The sequence below is a fragment of the Carcharodon carcharias genome, chromosome 14 (genome assembly GCF_017639515.1).
Source record: "Carcharodon carcharias isolate sCarCar2 chromosome 14, sCarCar2.pri, whole genome shotgun sequence".
Lineage (NCBI taxonomy): Eukaryota > Metazoa > Chordata > Chondrichthyes > Lamniformes > Lamnidae > Carcharodon > Carcharodon carcharias.
In genome coordinates, this window is record NC_054480.1 from 113,888,050 (window position 1) to 113,913,076 (window position 25,027).

The 25,027-nt window shown below is 44.2% G+C and overlaps 2 protein-coding genes and 1 long non-coding RNA gene across 10 annotated transcripts in view; 1 reads left to right on the forward strand and 2 right to left on the reverse strand.

Moving 5' to 3' along the window:
- The window catches only part of atcaya (ATCAY kinesin light chain interacting caytaxin a), a 48,890-nt gene extending 46,862 nt beyond the window's left edge, over window positions 1-2,028 (reverse strand). For both annotated transcript variants that reach the window (XM_041205366.1, XM_041205367.1), the window contains exon 1: window positions 589-2,028. The gene's annotated coding sequence lies outside the window, so the exon portion shown is untranslated. The remainder of the gene's footprint in view (window positions 1-588) is intronic.
- Window positions 2,029-4,803: 2,775 nt separating this feature from the next.
- On the reverse strand, window positions 4,804-9,486 carry LOC121287462. The gene is made up of 2 exons (XR_005945193.1): window positions 9,401-9,486; window positions 4,804-4,879 (listed from the first exon to the last, which is right to left on the reverse strand). It is a non-coding gene; the product is annotated as an uncharacterized LOC121287462 (long non-coding RNA).
- Window positions 9,118-25,027, forward strand: part of LOC121287459 (zinc finger RNA-binding protein-like) — a 62,956-nt gene continuing 47,046 nt past the window's right edge. For 3 of the 7 annotated variants that reach the window (XM_041205357.1, XM_041205358.1, XM_041205360.1), the window contains exons 1-2: window positions 9,118-9,228; window positions 10,016-10,094. In XM_041205357.1, coding sequence (XP_041061291.1) covers window positions 9,192-9,228; window positions 10,016-10,094 — 116 coding nt within the window. In that variant the 5' untranslated portion in view covers window positions 9,118-9,191. Of the gene's footprint in view, window positions 9,229-9,262; window positions 9,389-10,015; window positions 10,095-25,027 lie in introns of those variants that run through there. The other 4 variants (XM_041205359.1, XM_041205361.1, XM_041205363.1 and 1 more) reach the window with 4 other exon arrangements.

Here is a 25,027-nt window from a genome sequence, read left to right on the forward strand (position 1 = left end):
TCCTAAAGGGGTCTGTTATGACTTCAAGAATTCTACAGAAACCACTTGCTCCTGGGCATGGTAGTTTACATCTCCTTTGTTCTATATCATGACAGGGTGAATGAGCAGAGGCAAAACAGAGCAGGAAAAGCTACTAGATGAGGAAGGAGGAGGAGAAGGGCTTTCATCAGGGGGGCCATATCCACTCAGCCTGTTCAGGGAGCAATTCTCCTCCCTAAAACCTCAATAAATTCAAGTTGTTGTTAGGAGCCTCCCACAACCCTGCTGCTAGTAGGGCCAGGTGCCAAAAAAAAAACAGCTACTGCTCTGTCAGCCAATGTTTTCTCCAACATAATGGTTTCAAAGTTACAACCTTATCAGTTTAGAAAGCAAAACATGTGCTCACTATTTCATTTAATTCTTTCTATTATCATTTGGTAAAAGATTCCAGGAAAATGTGGGTCTTTTATTATGTAGCTTGTCCACATAACAATTACTTGTCTCTGTTCCATTTTGGCAACTTGATTCTCAAAGAATACTTGATAAAAATCATTTATTGCATATTGTGACAAAAGGCTTTTATAAACCAAGTAGTGTGCTTTCACTCACATGATCTTCATAGCGGATCCGGAGGCTGCATGTCTACTTTGAGATGTGTTTTTAATACGGGAGGTTTGAAAACGGTTGTGTGTGGGGATCCTTTTGCAAACACTGACACGCCACAAGGAGCCCTGCATATATTGATATTCCCAGGGATCCCCTGCAAGAGTTGACAAAACCAGTATCCTCCCCGTGCAAATGCTAACACATTCCTAGGGACCCCTTGCAAATACTGACACATTCCCAGGGACCCTCTGCAAATACTGACACATTCCCAGGGACCCTTTGCAAATACTGACACATTCCCTGGGACACTCTGCAAATACTGACACTTCCCCAGGGACCCTCAGCAAAGATTGACACATTCCCAGGAACCCTCTGCAAAGACTGACACATTCCCAGGGACCCTCTGCAAAACATGGTACATCCTGCAAAGAATGACACACTCCCACAGACTCTGTAAATATTGGCACCTTCTGCAAAAAATGATGCACTCCCAGGAAGCTTCTGACAAGCTTTTGAAGGCCCCTTGCAAATTTGCCTGGATTCCCTGCTTTAACTTCCCAAAGTTAGCTCCCCAAAAGAAAATGGTGATTATATAATTGCTGGAATCATTTTTAGAATATAGCAATAGAAATGTGTTAGCCAACAGTGAGGAAAATACCTAAATATGATAATTTCAGATAACTATATGGGATCCTCTCAGAATCCATCTCGGCTCCAAAGTGAAAACTGTGCTGTTTGAGAATGGTACCAGTTTACAATGACATGGAGCCAGCACATCCAAGTTATACTGCTGGTTCTGTGTTGAATGTTAGCTGGGAGAACAGATGTTACCAGCATCAGAATGCTGGTTTAACAAAATGATGACAGGGACAGCCAGATCCCAGCTAACATCAAGGAATTGTGGAGCTCCCCTTTGTAACACTGAAGCTGAGTGGGGAGACAGTTGGACACAGCTTGTCTACATTTGATTTTTGGCAATTTGACCCTCGAAATACAGTCCATCATGAGAAGCCAAAACCACTTTATGCGTGACATAACTGGCAACAGGTATAAGGCAGGATTTTTAGGTCCTGCTGGGGACAGGAACTGAGGCAAGCGGGTGCTGAAAATAGCAGCGCTGGCTGACATGCTGGTTCCCGTTGTCCTTCCTGTCGCCGGTGAATTTCATCAGGGTGGGGGAAGGCCTGTCCTGAGAACCTGCCTGACCTGCTAATATCTCCAATTATGCTAATGGAATGTACACTGATCTGGGCAAGGCCAGATGCATGGAGGCAGCAACACTGTGGGGAGCCAGTCAAGGCTGCCCCAAGAAATTAAGTGGGTTCCATGAAAGGGAGAATGGTATAAAGTGGCACTCAGCCATTGGCACACAGGTGCTAACATGTGTGTACAAGTTACGGGGTGTGTTCATTATGTGCTTGAGCATTGCAAAGGGCTGTTAACCTCTTGGCAAGGCGGGGGGTGGGGGGGGGGGGGGGGGGGGGGGGGCGGTGTGCATAGGAGAAGGTGACAAGATATCCACACACAATTGAGAGCCCACCTGACCACCAGGAAAGCAGCATCTGGGAATAAGAGTACAACTCTCAGATTTCGGGTCCAGTGGCAATGAGGAGCAACATCCTTCGTATGAAGGTCAGAGCCCGACATGAGTAGTGGAGAGAGATGAGGGGCAGGAATGCAATGAAGGCCATAGTCTGTGCATAGGTGTACCAGTGAAGATGGAGTTTCCTGGAGATCTTGGAGAACCAGTGCCACCAGACAATGACTATCCAGGCAGATGGTTGTGTGGAAAACTTCACTACTTGCAGCACTGCTTGCCATATTCTGCCAGTAGCCATGAAAGTCATTGGAGCCTTAAACCTCTTTCCCTCTGGCTCCTTTCTAAGATCAGCTGAAGACCTTGGTGGGTTTTGCCTCCATTGCTAGATTCCCGCAAATGCAGGGCATCATCAATTGCCCCCATGTAACCATCAAGACACCAAGTGACTGCCCAGTGAGATTCATCAACAGGAAGGGTTTCCACTCCCTCCGTGTTCAGCTGGTCTGCAACCACAAGAGCTTCCTGCATGTGCGCACTCATTTTCCTGGTAACTGCCTTCACTCCTTCATCCTCCAACAGTCCAAGGTGCTACGCTGCCCTTCACTCCACCCCCAGCTAAGCATGGCTGTCTTTTTTTTTTAATTCTTTCATGAGATTCAGCATTTGTTGCCCATCCCTGATTGCCCTTGAACTGAGTGGCTTGCTAGGCCATTTCAGAGGGTAGTTAAGAGTCAACCACATAAGAGTCAACACTATTACCTGGAGATTCGCCTTCAAGTCACTCACCATCCTGATTTGGAAATATATTGCCATTTCTTCACTGTTGCTGTGTCAAAATCCTGGAACTCCCTTCCTAACAGCACTGTGGGTGTACCTACACCACATGGACTGCAGCGGTTCAAGAAGGCAGCTCACCACCACCTTCTCAAGGACAATTAGGGATGGACAATAAATGCTGGCCCAGCCAGTGAAGCCCACATCCCATGAATGAATTTTTTAAAAAATTACTGTGGACCTGGAATCACATGTAGGCCAGGCCAGGTAAGAATAGCAGATTTACTTCCCCGAAGGGCATTAGTGAACCAGATGGGATTTTACAGCAATCGATGATTGTCACCATTGCTGAGACTAGCTTTATTTTCCAGATTTTATTAATTGAATTTAAATTCCACTAGCTGCCGTGGTGGGATTTGAAAACATGGACCCTGGGCCTCTGGATTACTAGTCCAGGGACATGACCACGACACCACTGTCTCTTCTCCTGTCTATCTTCCATTTTTCAAGGATGACTGCGCACAGCTGCCTCTGCCTCTCTCACCTCCCACTGCTTACTCTTGATGTGCTCATCACAGTGCCACCCTATCTAAGCATGCAAGAAGTCACCAAGGTGACTGTATCCGAGCTGGTTGTAGGTACACTTGTGAGATGTAAAAGTGCTTGTTCTGCCAGGGTTCAGGCACAAGAATCCGTCCATCCCAGGAATATTTGAACCTAAGGGAGTCACAAGATCATGAGAACAAGCCTTGTAGAGTCGAAGGCTCTGCAATACTGACGATTCCCAATGCAGTTGAGGCACTAGCATGCTGTCGGATGTGCTGAAGTACATCACACCACCTTCACTGATGCATTGCAGTTTCTATTTGCTCTCTCCACTAGGGATGCCAGCTTGCCTTCCCTGAATTTCTCATGCTCTGCCACCCTGGCAATCTCCACTGCTCCCTCCACCATGGCAGTGATAATGTGTAGGTTGGAAATCCTTCTTTGCTCTGTGCCCTTTGCTCTTGCAAGGGCAAAGGAGAGGAAGAGCACTGCTGCCTCTATGGCCAATGCCAAAGGCTCATCGATGTAGGAATTTGCTTGTACCCAGTGCTGTCAGATCCTCAGCAGCACTATGCAGAGTCTTGCTGAGGAATTGGTAAGGGCCCTGGGAACACATTCCTCCCATGTTCAGAAGCAGCATGTGGCCTCAGGCTGGAGGGTGCATACCCAGAGGCCTCTCAAGAGATCTGCTGTTACATTCACCTTACCAGAGCAAATAAGGTTATTGTACATTTTCCAGCACTGCACTGCACCCAGTCCCACCTAACCATCCTCCGTCTGCTCATTGTCAGCCACCTTGATCTGTGCCTGCTTGGCCTTCTCCTTTGGAAAGAGGACCTCTGTCCTCCCCCTCACTGCCTCAAGGAGGAACTCCAGATTTGTACCTGCGAAATTAAGGGGCTGCCCTGCCCCAGCCCTCTGCCTTTCCTGCTCCATGATTGCCACTGCAGCTGAAACAGTCAAACAGCAGCCACATTAATGTCTGCCATGGTCTGTAAATCAGGCCCTCAATCGCATAGCTCCCCCCTCCATTCCTGCCCCTGTGGCCGCTAATTGGTCACCCAACCCACCCTATAGCCAATTAAGAAGCCGCCCCTGTGAAAATCAGGGTCTGTGATTACTTTCCTCCAGGCAGCAGGATTAGGACCCAGAACCAGTCTTGACATCCATTTCCCAAACCCTGAAGAAAAATCAAGCCTATAGAAATATTGAAATTTGGGGAGGAGGGCTTCAAGTTAATTTGCAAAGGTGAGGATATGTTTAATAACTACATTGGGATACGATTCTGAGAGATGACATGGAGAGCAGGAGGGGCTCAGCACTCCAGGAAAAGGCAAAAAAAAAATTAGTGCACATCATTGACAGGGCCAGCATTTATTGCCCATCCCTAAAGGCTCTTGAGAAGGTGGTGATCTGTCTGGTGTTTCCACGATGCTGTTAATGGAAGAAATTTAAGATTAGAATCAAAACGCTAAACTTATATACAAATGTGAAGGTAGTAATAACTGCATCTTTCTTGCCCTCATTTATCTCTACAGCCTCTTCCTCCATGAGTACATCATCTTGAAAATCCTCAGTTACAACTGCCTCCATGACCTCCCTATCCCATTTCCACAACCACCTCCACTATTGCCCATGATTGTGGCCTTCTGTATATCTCCCTACACCCTCCAGTTACTTTTGATCATGTCACCACTGCCTGTAACACCCTTGTTAACCCTTTACCTTCCTACTTTTCTCTGATTTAAAAACTTCCTCAAACCCTCTTTTCAATCAGGCTTTCAATGAATTATGTCTGGCAGCATTTGTGGAGAGAATGACAGAGTTAACGTTTCGAGTCGGTATGTCTTTCTTCAAAGCTCTGAAGAAGTCATATGGACTCAAAACTTTAACTCTGTCTTTCTCTCCACAGATGCTGTCAAACCTGCTGAGTTTTTCCAGCTTTTTTTTTATTTTAGTTTCAGATTTTCAGCATCCTCATTTTGCCTTTATTTCAATTAATTATTTCTCCAAATTCCATCGAGACTTGTTGGCATATATTTTTCATCATTGATGTTTCTTACATTAAAGGCTTTAATTGAATGCCCTTGGGATGTTTTACTAGGTTAAAGGCGCTACATGAATTTATGTTGTTGGTGGCAGAGCACAGCTGGGGGTCCATGTGAAACTGAACACCAGAATGAGGAAAGTGGAGAAAACTATGTAAAAACAAACATTTTTAAACAAACGTTAATTTGTTTCTGTATGATTATATCAGAATCCCAAATATAAAACCTGTGCGTCACACTGGCACATAACCTAGGCTGATGATTGTACTCCAGATAAGATTTTAAATGCAATCCACTTGTTCAGGAGAAAGATGTCTTAGTCCTTGCCTCAGTCATCTATCCTGCACAGTTCTCAACCTATCTCTTTCAACAGAACCACATGTACTTTCATCAGGTTCCTTTACCTGTTCAGTGCCAGTAAGCTCAGTTCCGTAAACCTGCCACCAGACATAAGATCTGGATTATACACAGGTAGCTCTGCTCTGCCTGCTGTACACTTGTCTCTCAGGCACTGGGTTCAGGTAGCCTTGACTGCTCAGAACCTGTCTGTCAGTCAGGCCTTCCTGACCTTGCTTCAGACTTGGGTGGCTCAGTACCATTATCACTCGGAGCTAAAGGTTTGATTTCTCTCACTCCTCACATTACTGTGCCGTAGCCTTTCTGAGCGAGATAGATGACTAACGCTGTATTACAAGGCTTTAATGTCCAAATTTTCCAAAGGCTTGAATTTTTCAGATGGCAGGCTCTCACTCCCTGTGCATATCCCCGCTGACTCCAACTGTTTCAGATGAAGTTACATGTTTCATAGTTTGCCATTGTGAGATTTGAACTCTTGATCTTGGGGTTATAAACCCAGTACCATAACCACTTGGCTATTTAGGCCAAGCTCCCGCTGACTCCAAGTGCCCCACAGCCATATCACACTTGAATGAGCATTAAGTGGCCGCAGGTGGGACTTCTATCCCTCACTCAGGTGGAAGTCTCACTTTAGAGAGTTGCCGGTCATTCTGATGGGCCGTCAGCTCTCCTGTCCCTGTAGCAACAAGAGCTGCAGTAGGCTGAAGAGGAATTACATGAGGATGCCTGAGACTAAATCTTGGCACCAAAGGCCAAAGTAAGGTCAAGGGGTCCCAGGGCGGGGAGGGCGGGGAGGGCAGGGAAGACCTTGCCCAGTGGTGGGGTGAGGAGTGAGCGTGAAGGGGCGATTGGGGTCTCAGGGGAGAGGCTGGGGGTAAGAGGAAGGTCTGGAGGCCACCGGACCTTAAGGTGGGCGGGGCGTGCTCGAATTCAGAAGGGGGCTTCTGATGGAGGCACCCCTCCTTTCCGCCCGAGATCTAAGTCCATTTATTTTTGGACTTTTTTTGAGGCTGGGCGGGGAACGGTCCTTAAGTGGCCAATAATTGCGACAAGGGCGGGCTTCCCTGCCTAGCGTAATATTGCTGCACAGTCAGGTTGGGCGGGAACCCAGAGGGAATCCCGTCTCTTCAATTTCATGCTCCTCCACTACCTAAAAGCCCGCCAGTGCAGGCGTGTAAAATTCTAGCCAAAATGCTTCACTGAGAAGAGGTATACTGTCTGGTTGTGGACAAGTGAAGAAACTGAGATCATAACAAGGACATTGGTTTGAGGAGGATTTTAAAGGTGGGGAGGAAGGTGGCAAAATGGGGTTGGAGCGAGAGAATTCCACAGGGTCATGCCTGGGCTGCTGAATGTTCTGCCATCAATTGAGAGAGACCAGGAGCAGTAGATGTAAAGGAGACAGGGTCTGAGGAGTGTAAGGGCACAGGCTGGAGAAGATAGGTGGGGCAAGGCCATGGAAGGATCTGTAAATGAGTACAATGATTTTGAATGAGGGAATGTTGGAGACAGGAAACAACAGAGACAGAGGTGCTGAGTGAGTAGGACAAGACGCAGAAGGTGCAAAATTTTGGATATTGGCTGAAAATAGTGGTAGTTTTGTGGCTATAATAAATTGCATTTCCATGGGGCCTTTAATGTTGAGATGTCCCAAATTTTTTCATAGAGTGGGAGAAGGGAGGGAGCTCAGGACAAGGCTGAAGAGCAGTTTTCAAGGAGATATCTTTAGGGTAGGGAGAGATATAACAAAGGACTGTGGAAGAGAGTTCCAGAGTATGAGGTGAGATGGCTAGACTCTTGTTACTGACAATGGAGCAAAGAGAATGGGAGAAACGATGGATACAGCAGAGCTAGAAACCTGGACTGTGCACGCTGGGTTTGTCTGGAGGAAGCAGGACTGAGACAGAGGATGAACAAATGCAGTGAGGAGCAATCACTGGTGGATATTGAGTGACAGCTGAGTGGCAACAAAGGTGGCAATGGGTTTAAGCAGCAGTGCCAGTGAGGTAGGGGAAAAGGTGGGCAATATTTCAGAAGTTGAAATAGGTGATCCTGATGGGTGTTGGGTTTGAAGCTCAACTCATGATCAAGTACAAAGCTGAGGTTGCACACTCTTGGGTTGAGCTTAAGCTGCACTCAGACAGGGTAACGGGATCAGCAGACATAGTTTCATCCCATCAGCCTAATGCGACTTCACAAAATTAACAGTTTTTGCTAATTCTATGTCAAATATTTTAAGTGGTCCTCCATTATCATTTTGCTCCAATGTTTGTGTGTCTATTTCCTTTGCTGTGTAAGCTGTCTCACTGCAACCATGTATTTGTAAACTCATCAGGAAAGGTGATCAGAAACTCTGATTGATATTGTGTTTGCTCACTAATTATAGAATAGTGCTAGGAACATTCCCCAATGTTTACTCAGTAAATGCAGTGTTTGAAGCTGTATAGCTGGCAAATTTGTGCTGCACCAGCCAGGTTGGCTGTTTAAACATAAGTTAATCTGAGAAGTTTTGCAGGGGACATGGGAAATATATTGCTCTGAACCACGGTTTGCTTATTCCTGCTGGAAAAGTACATGCAAGTGGAGACTGTTTAGTGAGAACAGGACCATGATCAGCTGTGATACTTCCCTTAGTTAAAAGGAATGCATGCTGCTGAGTGATCAGGCCCATATAGGAGGAAAGGCACCTCAGATGAGGTTACTGATGGCAGCTGTCCACCTATCAAATGTATTGTTAACCTTGACTTCAAACTATAACTGTTTCCCCAGCAATAAAAATAAAAAAGCAATCAGTATTTTATGACAGGGGTGTTCAACATACTATAGGCCTGGAATTTTAGATCTATCTGTACATGTACATCTGCCTCACTGATGTTAATACCATTTGCATTTGTTCAGGTTTAAACTCCACGTGTACCTTTCTAGTAAGAGTCAAATTTCTTTTGGTCTTTTGTTCCTATTACAGTATGCATTTGTTGAGGATTAAACCTTTTAGGTTCATGGGAGTTAAACCCCTCAGTGTCCCTTTTCATTAAGGGTTAAACTTCTCTTGGGATGTTGCCAGCATTCCTATTTTACCTTTTAACCCCTCAATGCACCTTTCATTGGAGTTTAAAAGTCTTGAAGTCCGTTTCATGGGGGAATGTTGTTGGGATGCAGTACTACAACGCCCCCTACCAGATGGGAGGTTGAAGTAGCTCCTTTTTTCCCTTGAATGAATTCCAGGTCACGGTAGCGCGCATGCGCACCGCCGGTCGTGTCGTCATCACGCAAACGGTGTGTGTACCGGGAGCGTGGGGAACGGCGAGGTGAAAGGTCGCGGTCCAGACGCAGGGAAGCTAATGATTCCTATATGTCCCATAGTCTCCTTCGCTTACGGTGAGTACCGATGGCACCGACACCGGCACCTACCCCATCTCCGCCCGCCCACCCGGGCCTTAGCGCCGCCTCATCCCCTTCAATCAGCAGCTCGGGGCCCGGAGCTCCAGGCTCAAGCCGATGATGGATCCACGGTAACTGGGGCCTGAGGGCAGCTTAGGTGAGCTTTTACCGGGTGAGTGTGTATCTCGCTCTCGGCCCCGCGCCCAGTTCCCCGGAGCCGCCGCTTTCTGCGGAATTTTCCTCTCCTTCCGCTCCAAGCGGAAATAAACTGTGATTGACAGAAGCGTCAACCAATAGGAGGGGGAGAGGGCGGGAACTTCCGGTCCCTAATTAAAATTAATTCTATTCGTTTTTTTCGAAGAACCTTTTTGCCTGAGTCGATATCTTGAGGTGGACCAAAGTCTCTTCGTTCCACAACGTCCCTTCACCAGTCATTAAAGTTGCTGTTACTGTGGCTGAGCTGCAATTTTGAAGATAAACAATCAAAAAATGTTGTGTAATAAATTGCCTTCCGCTTGTATTTGCCTTTCCCCCGCATTTGGTTCCTTGCTTTGCAATTGAGCAGTGTGTTTTTTGGGGCATCACATACTATGCGCTGAAACACTGCAGCTTTGTCAGGTGGCTCCCTTGTTTGCGGCGGGGCTGTTAATAAAGTTATTGCGGTGGTTGTTGTGTCTTTGTCGCGACGGGGGTGCTAATAAAGTTCTTCTTTGATTTTCGCTCTCCCAACTCTCTCTCTCTCTCTCCCCCCCCCCCCCCCCCCCCGCTCGGTCACGTGACGCAGTGCCCGGCCGGTTGGGCGAAGACGCCAAGATGGCGGCGAGTAACTACTATGGATTCGCGCATGGCGGCGCTCAGTACAGGTAGGAGGGGGACGGGGGTTGCCGGCTGGGCCAGTCCACCATGGAGGGAGCAAGTCTAACACCGAGAAACTGGGCACACCGTCACACAAACCTCCTTCCCTCACCAGCAATGTTATTCTTTAAACAGTGATCCACCCCCCTCCTCCCCATATCCCCCACCGCTAGCAAGGAATGAATTAGCGGTGGGACCCTCGGTCACAGTAAAATGGCGGCAGCAACCACGGCCTCGGGACTGCAGCAGCCGAACAGATGTGCAGAAATTCACAGGGTGCAACTCCTCTCTCTCACTCCCCCACCCCGCTCCCGGGGATTGAGTGCAGCAGCACTCCCTCCCTGACCATAGGGAGAGACCCCAGTTACCAGTGTGGAAGGAGACAGGTGGCAGCTACCTGCCCGGTTTCTCACTCTACCTTGCAGCTGCCTCCGGTTTTAATGGTGGCGTTGCTGCCCTGTGGCTGCACCGTTACTACTGTATGGGAGGGGCATGCTAGCTTTCGGCTTTCTCATCAATAACACCGATTCTCGTCTTGTGTTTCCACGCACCGTTCGTTGTATTCCCATAACGTTTATCGTAATTGCCCCTGAATCAGAACATTTGTCCAGTTAGGTCACTCATTTCGGATTCTGCCTTTTATGTAAAATCTAATTTGTGAATGGATTGGAACAATCCCAATGCTAAAGCTGCATCTTGTCGTAAACCTGGAAACACTATACATCTCTTATCTAGGTGTGAAATCTGCAGTGTAATTTAGTGTTAACAGTCGTAATGTGTTTTCTGTTTGTCTTAAGAGGAATCTAAATTTTAATTTTTAGTATTCACGCTAATGCAAATTTAATTTTTCCAGGGGTTAGAGAGAGAGAGAGTTACTACTGATGTGTGGGGCAGCCGGTTTTTCTTCAACATGCTGAAAGAAAGATAGTTTGAATGGCAATGCTGTTTTGAAAGTACAAATTTTTTATATTCTAATTTTTGTCACTTTTGGGGATGCTATTTTTACTTCAGTGGAATTCTATGTTTCCCTCTCATGATCCATTTGTGTGTTTTTACATTATTTTTAGAGGAAATTGGACATAGTTTTTAAAAAGAGGCTGTTCACACAAGTTTTTCTTGTAAGCTGAGAAACATTTATTTTCACCTGTGCTTGAGTTGTGTACCAGCAGTATTATACTGAGGTTTAATCGCAGGGGTTTGGTAGCTATTTTTTAAGGTGAAATTCAAACATGAAAAGTGAAAATATGTGCTCCATTAAGAGGCTTATCTCAAATCCTGAGGCCTGTTGAATTCTGATTTTTGCCATCCCTGTTCCTAGGCCTCATCTGTATTCCTGTATAGTCCTGATGTAGCTGTTCCCTTGTCTGGAATAATTTTCCAGTTTCCAAACAGCAAAACTATTTTTGTTTTTGGAAGTTAGTTTAATCGCTCTTGCATTTCTTATACTATTTTCATTGCATCCCCAAAAGCAAATGCCTTGGACAGTTAAGTAAAGCATTTAATAAAGTTTTGCACATCTGCACACTATGGTTAATAGACTTGTATTCTTGCAGGTACAAATGATCTATTTATCTAACAATTTGGAAACAATGGGGGGGTGGGCGTCGCGAGAAGTGGTGGAGGTACTGTCATTAGGATACATATGGAAACTGACGTGTTTTCAGATGATGTTGTTGAAGGGACAACAAATACATGAGAGGTAGGAGGCGGCCAAGCGGAGATCCTTGGGGGACACCTGAGGTAACTGTGAATGGGATGTGATGCTGTTGGTAGCAATTTCCTGGCTGCAGTTAGATAAGAATGGAACCAGATGTGCAGTCCATGCCTGCTGGATGACAATGGAAATGAATTGGAGGAAAAAAGTGTGATCGACTTTGTCAAAGACTGCAGAGAGTTTGAGTGGGATGAGGAGGGATAGTTGGCCTTTGTCATGTCATTTGTGACTTTGAGAGCTGTTTTGATGCTGATAGGAGTGGAAATCTGATTGGGAAAATTTAAACGTGGAGTTCTTTCTAGCAGTATGATACCAACATCCTGGAGGTTACCATTGACCAGAAACTGAACTGGACTAGTCATATAAGTACTGTGGCTACAAGAGCAGGTCAGACGCTAGAAACCCTGTGGCGAGTAACTCATCTCCTGACTCACCAAAGCCTGCCCACCATCTGCAAGCTACAAGTAAGGTGTTTGATGTAATACTCTTCCCTTGCCTGGATGAGTGCAGCTCCAACAACTCTCAAAAAGCTCGATGCTATCCAGGACAAAGCAGCCTGCTTAATTGGCACAAACATTCATTCCCTCCACCACTGTACAGTAGCAGCAGTGTGTACCATCTATAACAAGCTTTGTAGGAACTCACCAAGGCTCCTTAGACAGCACCTTCCAAACCCATGACTGCTAGCTACCATCTAGAAGGACAAGGGCAGCAGACACATTAGAACACCACTACCTGAAAGCTCCCCTCCTAGTTACTCACCATCCTGACTTGAAAATATATCACTGTTCCTTTTCTGTCGCTGGGTCAAAATCCTGGAACTTCCTCCCTAACTGAGCAGAGGCATACCTACGTAACATGGACTGCAGCAGTTCAAGAAGGCAGCTCACCACCACTTTCTCAAGGGCAATTAGGGATGGACAATAAATGTTGGCCTAGCAAATGATGCACACATCGCATGAATGAATTTTAAAAAAAAGTTCTGGGAAAGATGAACGCAATTATTAGGCCAGAGATGAGAAATTTCCTCACTCAAAGGGTTTCAAATCTTTGGAATATTTAACCCCAGCAGGTTGTGGATGTTCTATCGTATATATTTAAGGCTGAGATAGACAGGTTTTTGGTCTCCAGGAAATTGAGGATTCCTGGGGAGTGGGTAAGAAAGGAGTTAAGGCCAATTGGTCAGCAATAACGGTATTGAATGGCATGTTAGTGTATCAGCAATTACATTGTTAAAGTCCAATAACAATCATCTTGTTGACTTGCAATTACATTGCATAGCAATTACATTGTTAAAACAGGTTACCCATAAATGGGTACAGTTGTAACACTCCAGCGGGGAAAGGAACTGGGAGTCTGTCATTCTGTTGAGCTGGTTGAAGAATGAACCTGCTTGAGCTAAAAGACCAGCTTAGACTCATTCTTCCGTTGTATACAATTAATGAGTTAACGTGGCGGTGCAGGGTGAGGGGCTGTATGGTCTATTTCTGCTCCTGGCTATTTATTTGTTGTCCTTATGGTGTTATGAAGTTGAGAGGCTTCAACACATTCAGGACATTGGAGAGGAGAGGGAGGTCGACGGGTTTTTTTTTCAGGCGAGAAGTAATGACAGATTTGAAGGAGAGTGCGACGGAACCTGAGGAGAGGGAACTGTTAATGTAAGCTAACATGGGAGTCAGGAAGGAAAGTTGGGTAGTTAGTTTAGTGGGCATAAGTTTGAAAGAGCAGGAGGTGGTTATCATGGACAAGATGAACTCACAGGACATGAGGTGAGATAGGAGCAAAAGATACAAGTTCATGGTTAGGACATTGGGAAGCCTTGGAGGAAGTTCAGCCTGGTAGGCTATGGAAAGGCGGGGGGGAAGTGGCAGTGGCAGCTGATTGGATGGTTGCAGACTTAGTGACAAATCCATGTATTCATCACTTGTTGCAGGTGAGAGTGGAGAAGATGGAGAGAGGGGTTTAAAAAGATGGCTTGCATTCGAGAAAAGAACGCGGGCGTTACCTTTGCATTCCAGAGTGATTTTGTAATAGAGCACAGTTTTTGCAGACGAGTGCAAGACCTGATGGTGCTTTGTGGTTCAGCTAAATCTGGTGATGAATGCACTGAATGGCCGCAACGAATTACAGTGAGGGTGTTTTGTTTACTTTCTGGCCATTGGCACCTGATATACACTAACCTCGACTCTTCAGCTAGTCAATGCATAATTTCTATACTGAAAGAATTGATAAGTTGGTCATAAAAGAAAAACTTGAGAAGCCTAAGTGAAGGGCCAGGGCCCACAAGTGTAGATCCCACCAAGGATGAGTTAGTGGGGAGCAGGCAGGATAAGTCAGGTGCTTGTGATTAGATAACGCCAAGTTTGGGTTTAAAAAGCCCGTAGATTGCAGGAAGAAGGGAAGGTGGAAGGAGGTGAGAAGCTCCACATTTTTGGGGCCCTAAGAAAGGATGAGAATAAGGCAGCTGTTTTTTGTTTTGGTGGGTGGGGGGAGCTTTGACACAAAATTCTGGGATTTTTGCTGGTGATGTAGGAACACGTGTTACATAAGATCTACAGCACAGAAAGGGTCTTTCAACCTAACTGGTCTCTGCTGGTGTTCATACTCCTCATGAGGCTTATTCCATTCTTATTACCTCTTCCCTTCCTACTGTATCATCAATATTCCCATCTTTCTCATTTGAAGCAAGCTTAAATGTGTCAGTGCTATCAGCTTTAACCACTCTGCCATTAAATTCCATATTTTCCCCACTTTGTGTAAAGAGATTTCTTCTAAATCGCTTCATTTTGTATATTAGTAACTGTCTAAAGGTAATGCCTCCTTGTTCTGGACTTGCCCACAGGTGAAAAGTTTTGTACCACACCCACTCTGTGGAACTCTTTCATATTTCTAAAGACCTCTATTGGGTCTCCTTAAGTCTTTCTCACAGAAAAAAAAGCCAAGTTTGCTTTTTTTCTTATAGTTGCATCCTCTTAATTCTATTAATATCCGTGTAAATCTTTTCTGTACCTTCTCCAAAGCTTCAACTATTTTTCTAGCCTGGAGACCAGAATTGCATGCACACTCCTGCATGGTCTAGCTGAAGTTCTGTATAAATTTAACATTACCTCTTCTGTTTTTGTATTCTGTTAGGGATCTGCTCCATTTTTAATCAATGCCTTTTGCTATTAGTGACTATAAGCCAAATTCTATTTTTTTAAATACACCACTTCTGTCAATTTTTTGTGAAATTCATGAAATTACCATGTTGATAGTCTTAGTTTTGATGGTGACATTTTAGGAAATATGCTACAAACAGATAATTATATCTGCTTATTTTTGAACCCCCAAAGTCTTGCTTCCTTCATAATTATATAGTTGCATTTATGTAGCAACTTTCAAGACCATACAATCACCCCAAAGTGATTGACAACCAATAAAATGCTTTTGAAGTGTGGTCCTTGTTGTAATGAAGGAAATGCAGCAACCATTTTGCACACAGCAAGATCCTGCAAACAGCATTGTAATAATGACAGGGCAATCTGTTTTGGTGGTGTTTGTTGAGGGATAAATATTGGCCAAGGATACCAGAGAGAAGCCCCTGCTCTTCAAAAGAAATCGCCATGCGATCTTTCTGTTATATCTACATCAGAGACCAGGCAGGGCTTTGGTTTAACATCTCATCCAAAAGACCGCATGTCTGACCATGCTTAATCCTTCAGTACTGCACTGGATTGGAACTTGAATGCATGACCATCTCAGTGTTACCAACTGATCCAAGGCAATTTTAGCAGTGCTTTTCATGTCAGAATCAGAATCTCAGAACTGTTATGGTGTGGAAGGAGGCCATTTGGCCCATTGTGTCTGCACTGGCCCTCTGAATGAGCAATTTACCTAGTGCCATTCCCCCACCGTCTCCCTGTAACCTCGTAGATTCTTCCTTTTCAGATAATTTCCTTTAGAACCCTTCGATTGAACCTGCCTCCTCCACACTCCATGTAAAAAAATTTTTTGATGAAACGATGCACACCAAATCAGTGACCATATTATTTTGATAGAACAGATTTATGCAAGAAATGCATTCTTGAGAATGAAGTGACCAGTTGCAATTCAGTTTTCAATCAGTATGAGTTCATAACCTGCACAGTATTAATCATAAATGTTTGGCATTGGGAACAGAGATGCTACTTTGGTTTATTTGAACCTGTGTACTTTCAGGAGCTTGAGGTGAGGTACCTCATGGGAATGGTAGCATAGGGATTATGTTACTGAGACCTGGACTAATGATTCAGAGACATGAGTTCAAGCCTCACCACTGCAGTTGGGGAATTTAAATCTGGTCAATTTAAATCTGGAATTAAAAAAACAAATCTGTAATGTTGACCATGTGACCTCTGGGTTGTTGTAAAAGCCCATCTGATTCACTAATGTCCATTAAAGAGGCAACTCTGTTGTCTTGAAGAACAAAAAAAGATGGAGAATCGCAGCAGGTGAAGCAACATCTGTGGAGAAAAACGGTGTTGACATTTCAGGTCAATGACCTTTCATCAGGTGAAGAAAGGTAGGAATGTAAGACTTTTTAAGGCTGTAGAAGGAAGGAAAAGCAAATGTGAAGGTCTCTGATAGGGTGAAGGTCAGGGAAGTTTAAATAACGCAAGATTTCATGATGCAACAGTAAGAAGGTGTAATGGATATAGTAAAGAAACAAAGATTCTGCCCAAATAAGAAGCACTTGCCCTTACCTAATCTGGCCTATATGCAATTCTAGACTTGAAAGAAATCTGGTTGCCTCTTAATTGCCCTCTGAAATGACTAAGCAAGCCAGCCAGCTGTACCAAGCTGCTACAACTAAGAATAAAGCCAAAGGTAATGCCTGGTATTGACCTTGGCATCAGATTCAGACACCACAAAAACACACCCAGCCCAGTCAACTCTGCAAAGTCCTCCTCAATAACATCAGGGGACTTGTGCCAAAATTGAGAGAGCTGTCCCAAAAAGTGGTCAAGCTGCAGCTTGACATACTTTGATACTTTAAGTACAACTATCAGCCAAAGTTACGGACACCTAATACCATCCCTAGGTATGTCCTGAACCACTGGGAGGACAGGCCCATCAAATATGGCAGCATGAAGGAATATGGTCAGAAGGGAGGGCCCTTTAAATCTTGTATATTTGATTCCAGGCTCCATGGAGTCATACATCAAGGAAACCTCCTGCTAATTAACATCTGCCCTCTATCAGCGGATGAAACAGTACCCATCTACATTGAAAATCACTTGAAAGAAGCACTGAGGGCAGAAAGGGCATGAACTCTCAAATTGCACTCTGGCTCAGTGGTGTCACTAATGACCAAGCTGGCTGAGTCCTCAAAGATATGGCTAACTGACTAGGCTTGTGGCAAGTGGTAAGGGAACTAACATGAGGGAAAAACCTACTTGATGTCATCCTCGCATATTGCAGATGCATCTGTCCATGATAATCTTGATAGAATTGACCAGCACGTGGTCCTTGTGGTGATAGAGTTCCACCTTCACACTCAGGACACCTGTTGTGTCATGTGATATCACCACTGTTTTAAAAGGAATAAATTCAGACAAAAGCTATCAGCTTGAAACTGGATATCCATGCGGTCCTGTGGGCCATCGAGCAGCAGGATTGTGCTCCACCACAATCTGGCCTCATTTACACTATATTGCCTAGGGGCCACCCTTGGTTCAGTGATGAATGTTGGTAAGCATGCCAGCAGCAGCACCAAATGAGCTGTCAATCCAGTGAAGCTGCAACACAGTGGTAGCTCAACAATGGAAGCAGCGTGCCATAAGCAGAGCTAAGCGATCCCACAACCTGTGGATCAGATCAAAGCTCTGCAGTCCTACTTTTGGTTGTGAATGGTGGTGGATAATTAAACAACTAGCAGAAGGAGGAGGCTCTATAAACAACCCCATCCTCAAAGATGATACACATGAATGGAAGATACATGGTTGAAGTGTTTGCAACCAAAGCCAGAAATGTCAAGTGAATGATCAATCTCAGCTTCTTCTTGGGGCCCCCACTATCGCAGATCCATCCCACATTATATCTAGAAACAGCTGATCACATTGGATACAGAAAATGCTATGGACTCACGACAGCATTCCGGCTGCAGTACTGAAGCCTTGTGCATGGATTAGCCAAGTCTTTAGCCAAACTATTCCAGTTCAGCTGTAACACTGGCATCTAGCTGACAAAATGGGAAATTGCCTAGATATGTCCTGTCCATGAAAAGCATAACAATTCCAATTGAACCAGTATCCACTCCAACCTACTCTCAATCATGAGCAAAGTGATGAAAGGGGTCATTGACAGTGTTATCAGATGACACAGGCCAATAACCTCACAAATGCTCATTTTGGGTTCTGCTGCACCACTTGCCTCCAGACCTCATTAAGACCTTGGTCCAAACATGGACAGTGGTGAGATGAGAGTGACATCCAAGGCAACATTTGACCAAGTAAGGCATCAAGGAGTCCTAAGTTTACGCGGATCAGGAAATCAGGGAAAAATAGCACAAAGGATGATGGTTGTGGTTGTTGGAGCTTCAGGGTGTTGTTGCAGGAGCTACTTGGTAGTGCCCTAGGCCCAAACAACTTCAATGACTTTCTCTCCATCATAAAGTCAGAAGGGGAGTTGTTCGTTGATGATTACCTAGTGCTCAGTTCCATTTGCAGCTCCTTGGATGCTGAAGCCATCCATGCCCAGCAAGATTGGGCAGCATTCTGGCCTGGGCTGCTAAGTGGCAAGTTACATCACAAAGTGTCAGACAATGACCATCTCCAACAAGAGACTGTTTAAGTACCTTCCCTTGTTGTTCAATGGCACTACCATCATCTCATCCTCTGCCAACAGCACTCTGGCTGTCACCATTGGCTAGAAACTTAACTGGACCAGCCATATAGATACTGTGGCTACAAGAGCAGATTAGAAGCTGTGTATTCTGTGGTGAGTGACTCATGCCCTGACTCTTTGAACCCTTTCCCTAATCTAGAAGGAACAAGTCAGGAGTGCAATGGAACCTGTACAAGGATGTGGAGGAGAAAGGGCGAGCTTTTATTTCTGTGACACGTTTCACCATCTCTGGATGTCCCAAAACACTTCAGTCAGTGCAATTTTGCAATGTAGCCACCAGTTTGCACACATCAAATTCCCAAAACAATTTAGTAATGGTTTAGTGCTAAGTATTAGCCAGGACACCAGGGGAACTTCCCTGCTTTTTTGAATAGTGCCATGGGATCATTTCCATCCTGGGAGAACGGCGTGGACCCCAGTTTTAGTATCTTCTCTGCAAACCAGTAGGCTTATGCGAGCAAACTAATACTTTAATGTGGTGATTGGTGTTTCCTTGCAATCAGAAAAGCTCTTTTGAACAGGTCATGATACCTTTCTTGAACTCTCCCCCTTCAATTATATTTTGCGAATTCAGTTTCTGAAATTATAAGTAATCTCCAAAGCGACTGAACAATTTGTTCATGTTATTCCTGGTTGACTGAACAAGAGTATTTGAAGGTAGTTTTAATTTTTCACACTTTGGGAGAACCTTTTTTAGTATTGATTTTAGAGCATGTATTCGCCAATAATTTACATCCTTTGCAAAATAGAATCTTGTCCTGCTTAATTTGACTAGCCTGATATAAATCCCAACAGCTCCCATCAGGGTAGCAGATCCTGACTGAAGATAAAAGTTTGTCTTCGGATACAATTAGAAACAACATTTGGCTTTGTTACAAAGGGCTAGTTTGTGAGGCGAAATCCTCATCACTACTTCTACTGTCTGAACCTGTGTGTTGTTTCTAACGTTGAACCCAAGGAAATCTACCTGTCTACAGTCTTTTTGGTTTACATTGTGATTCAGCACCCATGAATGTCTTTGTATGTTTAATATCAAAAAATGGAAGTTTAAACAGTCTGTTATTTATATGGACTTCCAGAAGGAATTCCTTCATAAGAGACCGTTGACTAAAGTTGAAGGTTATGGAATTGAAGACAAATTTTGACCTGGTTAGGAAATTGGCTGAGTGGAAAAACGCAGTAAGAATTTGCAGGATGTGACTAGTGGTTTCTTCCAAGGATATAGACTCATAGATGTTTACATCACAGAAGGAGGCCGTTCAGCCCATCATGTCCATGCTGGTGAACAAACATCTGACTACACTAATCCCATTTTCCAGCACTTGGCCCATAGCCCTGGAGGCTACGGCAACACAAGTGAATATCTAAATGCTTCTTAAATGTTAAGAGAGTTTCTGACTCAACCACTCTTTCAGGCATTGAGTTCCAGACTCCCAGCACCCTCTGGGTGAAAAAGTTTCTCCTCAATGCCCTTGTTAGCCTTCTACCTCTTACCTTAAATTTAAGCCCCCTGGTTATTGACCCCTCTACTAATGGAAAGAGTGCCTTCCTATCTATGCCCCTCATAATCTTATACACCTCTATCAGGTCCCCTCTCAACCTTCGCTGCTTCAAGGAAAACCACCCCAGCCTATCCAATCTTTCCTCAGCTCAGGCCCTCAGCCCAGGCAGCATCCTGGTAAATCTCCTCTGCCCCCTTTCCATTGCATTCACATCCTTCCTATAATGTGGAGACCAGAACTGTATGCAGTACTCCAGTTGTGGCCTAACCAGCGTTTTATTCAGTTCCAGCATAACCTCCCTGCTCTTGTATTCCATGCCTTGGCTAATAAAGGCAAGTATCCCATATGCTGCCTTAACCACCTTATCTATCCAACCTGCTACCTTCAGGGATCTGTGAATATGCACACCAAGGCCCCTCTGATCTCAGTACTTTCCAGGTCCTACCATTCGTAGTGTAATCCCTTGCCTTATTAGCCCTCCCCAAGTGCATTACCTCACACTTTTCCAGGTTGAATTCCATTTGCCCAGCTCTGGCCACCTGACCAGTCCATTGATATCCTCCTGCAGTTTATGGCTATCCTCCTCACTATTTATCACCCTACCAATTTTTGTGTCATCCGCGAACTTCTTGATCATACCCCCCACATTTAAGTCCAAATCATTTATGTACACAACAGCAAGGGCCCCACCACCGAGCCCTGCGGAACCCCACTGGAAACAGACTTCCCGTCACAAACAGCCCTCTACCATCACCCTCTGTTTCCTGTCCTTAAGCTAATTTTGGATCCAACGTGCCACTTTTCCTTGGATCCCATGTGCTCTTACTTTCTTGACCAGTCTGCAAAGAGGGACCTTATCAAAAGCCTTACTGAAGTCCATGTAGACCACATCAAATGTATTACCCTCATCAACACTCCTGATTACCTCCTCAAAAAAATGCCATCAAATTTGTCAAACGCGCCCTTCCCTTAACTAATCCATGCTGTCTATCCCTGATTAATCCGTGTCGCTCCAAGTGCAGATGTATTCTGCCCCTCAGAATTCTTTCTAGTAACTTCCCACCACCGAGGTTAGACTGACTGGCCTGTAATTTCCTGGTCTGCCTCTTCCTCTCTTTTTTAATAATGGGATGATGTTAGCAGTCTTCCAGTCTTCTGGCAACTCGCCTGTGGCCAGAGAGGATTTGAAAATTACCGCCAGAGCCCCTGATATCTCTTCCCTTGCCTCCTTCAACAGCCTGGGATACATCTCATCTGGGCCTGCGGATTTATCCACTTTTAAGGCCGCTAAACCCACTAGTACCTCCTCTCTCTAGGTTAACTTCCTCTAATATTTCACAGTCCTCCACCCTGATGTGTATGCCTTGTCTTCCTTTTCCAATGTGAAGACCGATGCAAATTATTCATTGAAGGCTGTACCCACGTCTTCTGGGTCCAGACACACATTACCTCTATGGTCCCTAATTGGCCCTACTCTTTCCCTAGTTTTTTCTCTTGCTCTTCATATATTTTAAAAAACCCTTTGGGCTTTCCTTTATTCTACCCACCAATGCTTTCTCATGCACTCTTAGCTTTCCTAATTTCCTTTTTAAGTTCCCCTCTGCACTCTTTGTACTCCTCTAGGGACTGCAGTATTGAGCCCTCGGTATCTGCCATAAGCTTCTCTTTTTTTCTCTTAATCCGGACTTGGTTCCCCCCCCAAATCTTTGCCTTTACGGGAACATATTTGCTCTGTACTCTCGCTGTTTCATCTTTGAATGCCTCCCACTGCTCTGACATAGTTTTATCTGCAAGTAGCTGCTCCTAGTCCACTTGGGCCAAATTGTATCTTATCTTAGTATAATTAGCCTTTCCCTAGTTTAGAACTTTTATTCTTGGCCCAACCTTAACCTTTTCCATAACTATCCTAAATCTAACTGAGTTATAGTCACTATCTCCAAAATGCTCCCCTCCTGATACGCCTTCCACCTGCCTGGGCTTGTTTCCAAATATTAGATCCAGAAATGCCCCCCACCCTTGTTGGGCTTTCTATAACTGAGGGCCTCAACTATTCACTGTGTATGTAAACAACTTGGGACCCCAAAGTCATAGATTCAAACAGGTACAAAAAAAATCAAAGAGGCTGATGGAATACTGGCCTCTATATGTAGTGAGCTAGAATACAAAAAAAGTAGAAGTCATGCTTCAGTTATACAAAGTCCTGAGTAGTCTACACATTGATTATTTTGAGTTGTTCTGGGTGTCACATCTTAGGAAGGACATATTGGCCTTGGGAATATGCAGTGTAATTTTTTTAGAATGATGCCTGAACTCCAAAGGGTCAAATTATGAGGAAAGATTTAGCAAACTAGAATTGTATTCCTGAAATTTAGATGGTTAAGGAGCGATTTGGTCTGAGCTTTCATTTAGGGGAACAGATAAGCTAGATTAGGAAAAATTATTTCCACTAGTTGGAGAGTCTTAAGATTTGGGAGCCAGATTAGAGCTAGATCTTTCAGGACTGAAATTAGGAAGCACTCTCTTCCTCATATGGCAATTGTGAGGTTGATGGCTAACCTTAAAACTGAGATTGGTAGATTTTTGTTAGCCAAAGATATTAAGGCATATGGCGCAAAGGTGCATACATGGAGTTAGGTTATAGATCAACCGTGACTACATTGAATGGCAGAACAGGCTTGAGCGGCTAAATGGCCTTCTCCTGTTCCCACATTCCTATGGAACATGTGTGGCGTTACAAGTTGTTAAAGCAGAATTAAAATGTGGGAGGACAGGGAGAGAATCTGTGATAATCCCAGTATTGCTTCTTTGGAGTTGAGAAATTGTTCCATTGAGAGCTAGAAAGTTTCAAATGACAACCTTTCAGATGTCAGCCTATAGGAGAGGATGGGGTGGGGGGCGGGGGGAGTAGAAGGGAGAAATCAAAACATACCAAGAAAGGAAGAAAATTTAAAAGTATGCAGAAATGCAATGGAAAAGTTGAGTAAGTGAAAAGTTTATAGTGGTTCCAAACCATCGATATTGCTACAAATATACTGATGAGAAAAACCCAACTACAGCAAGCATACTTTAACGTTATGTGGTGTTCTTAATTAGTTACCTCAAGTTGCTCCCATTCTAATAGTGTTATGTAACTCCAAATGTTCTCTAGACATAATCAGAATTTGCATGGTCAAAACGTGCAACTACTTCAACGTCTTTCATGTTTGAGGGCATGGAGTGGAACAGGTTTGAGTGGTTCCTCGGTGACCGTTTGTTATTGGCGTATTCTCTTCAAAGGGCCCAAAGAACTCCCAACACCGCCCCCCCAAAAAAATCTTTGCATGTCTCAGAAGTATAATTTATAATTCAAAAGTACATTACCTGTTTTTTTAAATATAATAATGAAAATATGGTAAATGAAAACAATTTTGCTATGTGAATGTTTCACTTCAGGACACAGGTAGTATCCATCTTTTGCAGGATTTAACTTGAAACTAACAGTTCAGCCTGAAGCCCATCAAGGCTTTAGTGATTATTTTCAAAAAAATTAACTTCTATGTAGCACTCCAGCTCATAAGGTAGTTGGTTTCTCAGCCAGGCAGTCTAGCTTGGTGACGTTTCGAGTCCTCATGACCCTTCGACAGAACTTGAATGAGTCCAAGAAAGGGGTGAAATATAATTCATATATAAATATATATAATATATATATAAATATATATTTCACCCCTTTCTTGGACTCATTCAAGTTCTGTCGAAGGTTCATGAGGAATCGAAACATCAACTCTTTTCTTCTCCGCCGATGCTGCCAGACCTGCTGAGTTTTTCCAGGTAATTCTGTTTTTGTTTTGGATTTCCAGCATCCGCAGTTTTTTTGTTTTTATTTTAGTCTAGCTTGGTGTTTGAAGGCGGCACTGCTTGAACATTGGAGTTGGGTTGGGCAGTGAAATGCATTCAAGCACCATCCTTTGCAGGCTTGACTCTAGTGTAATTTCCATGATTTTCAAATTGGCATAACGGTGTATCATTGTAATAGAAAAATCTTTCTCGGCTCTTATTTAAACCTGTTCTTTTGTCCGTACTTTCCTCAAACCCCTGTCTGTTTATTCTACATGAGCCTAATTTGCTTTTTATCAGTTGTTGGCGCTCCCCTACTTCTGGCCTGGTTTAGACTCTGCATTTCTACTTGATCACTGCTCTTTCTGTTCAGCTCACACAGACTGTTGATGGCTCTGCAGACTGTAAGATTACAATTGTAGGCTCTGGAGACCCATTCTGAGACTTTGGAGAGTGCAATGAGGTGCACATCAAGCAGGGAATGATATATGGTGCAGCAACTTGTTCTGCTGGATTTCCCTGCCCTGGGTTTGTAAAACCATTCTGAAATTCTGACAGGAGCTTGCTCTTGTGGCTGGCCCTTATTGGATGATGTACATCTACACGAAGCTACACTGGTCATGGGTGGGGCTTTATTATTGATTTGCCAGCAAAAATCGTTGATCGCTATTAGAAAAGCAGCTGCAGTTGTGTTGCAAGGCATTGCTCTGATTTTTATGGACCTTTGAGATGTCAGTATCTGCCTGCCTCTTTTCTGTTCAGCATCCATACTGGGCCACACTGCCAGCATGAAGCCTTGCATTATTGCACTTTCATTGACTGTGACTTGGGTCATTTCAAATCCATTTTCCAAATTTGGTATATAAGCAGTATAGTACTGTTGAGGTCAGTTTGTCATTATCCCCCCCAGTACAAGAATAAAGCACCAAACAATTGACCAACTTCAAAAGAACTTGTAATTATGGTTAAATGCAAACTAATCCTTCTCTATATAATTTTCATTGGTTGGGACAGGGTGGGATGGGGGTGCAGTTAGGGAGGAGGAGAT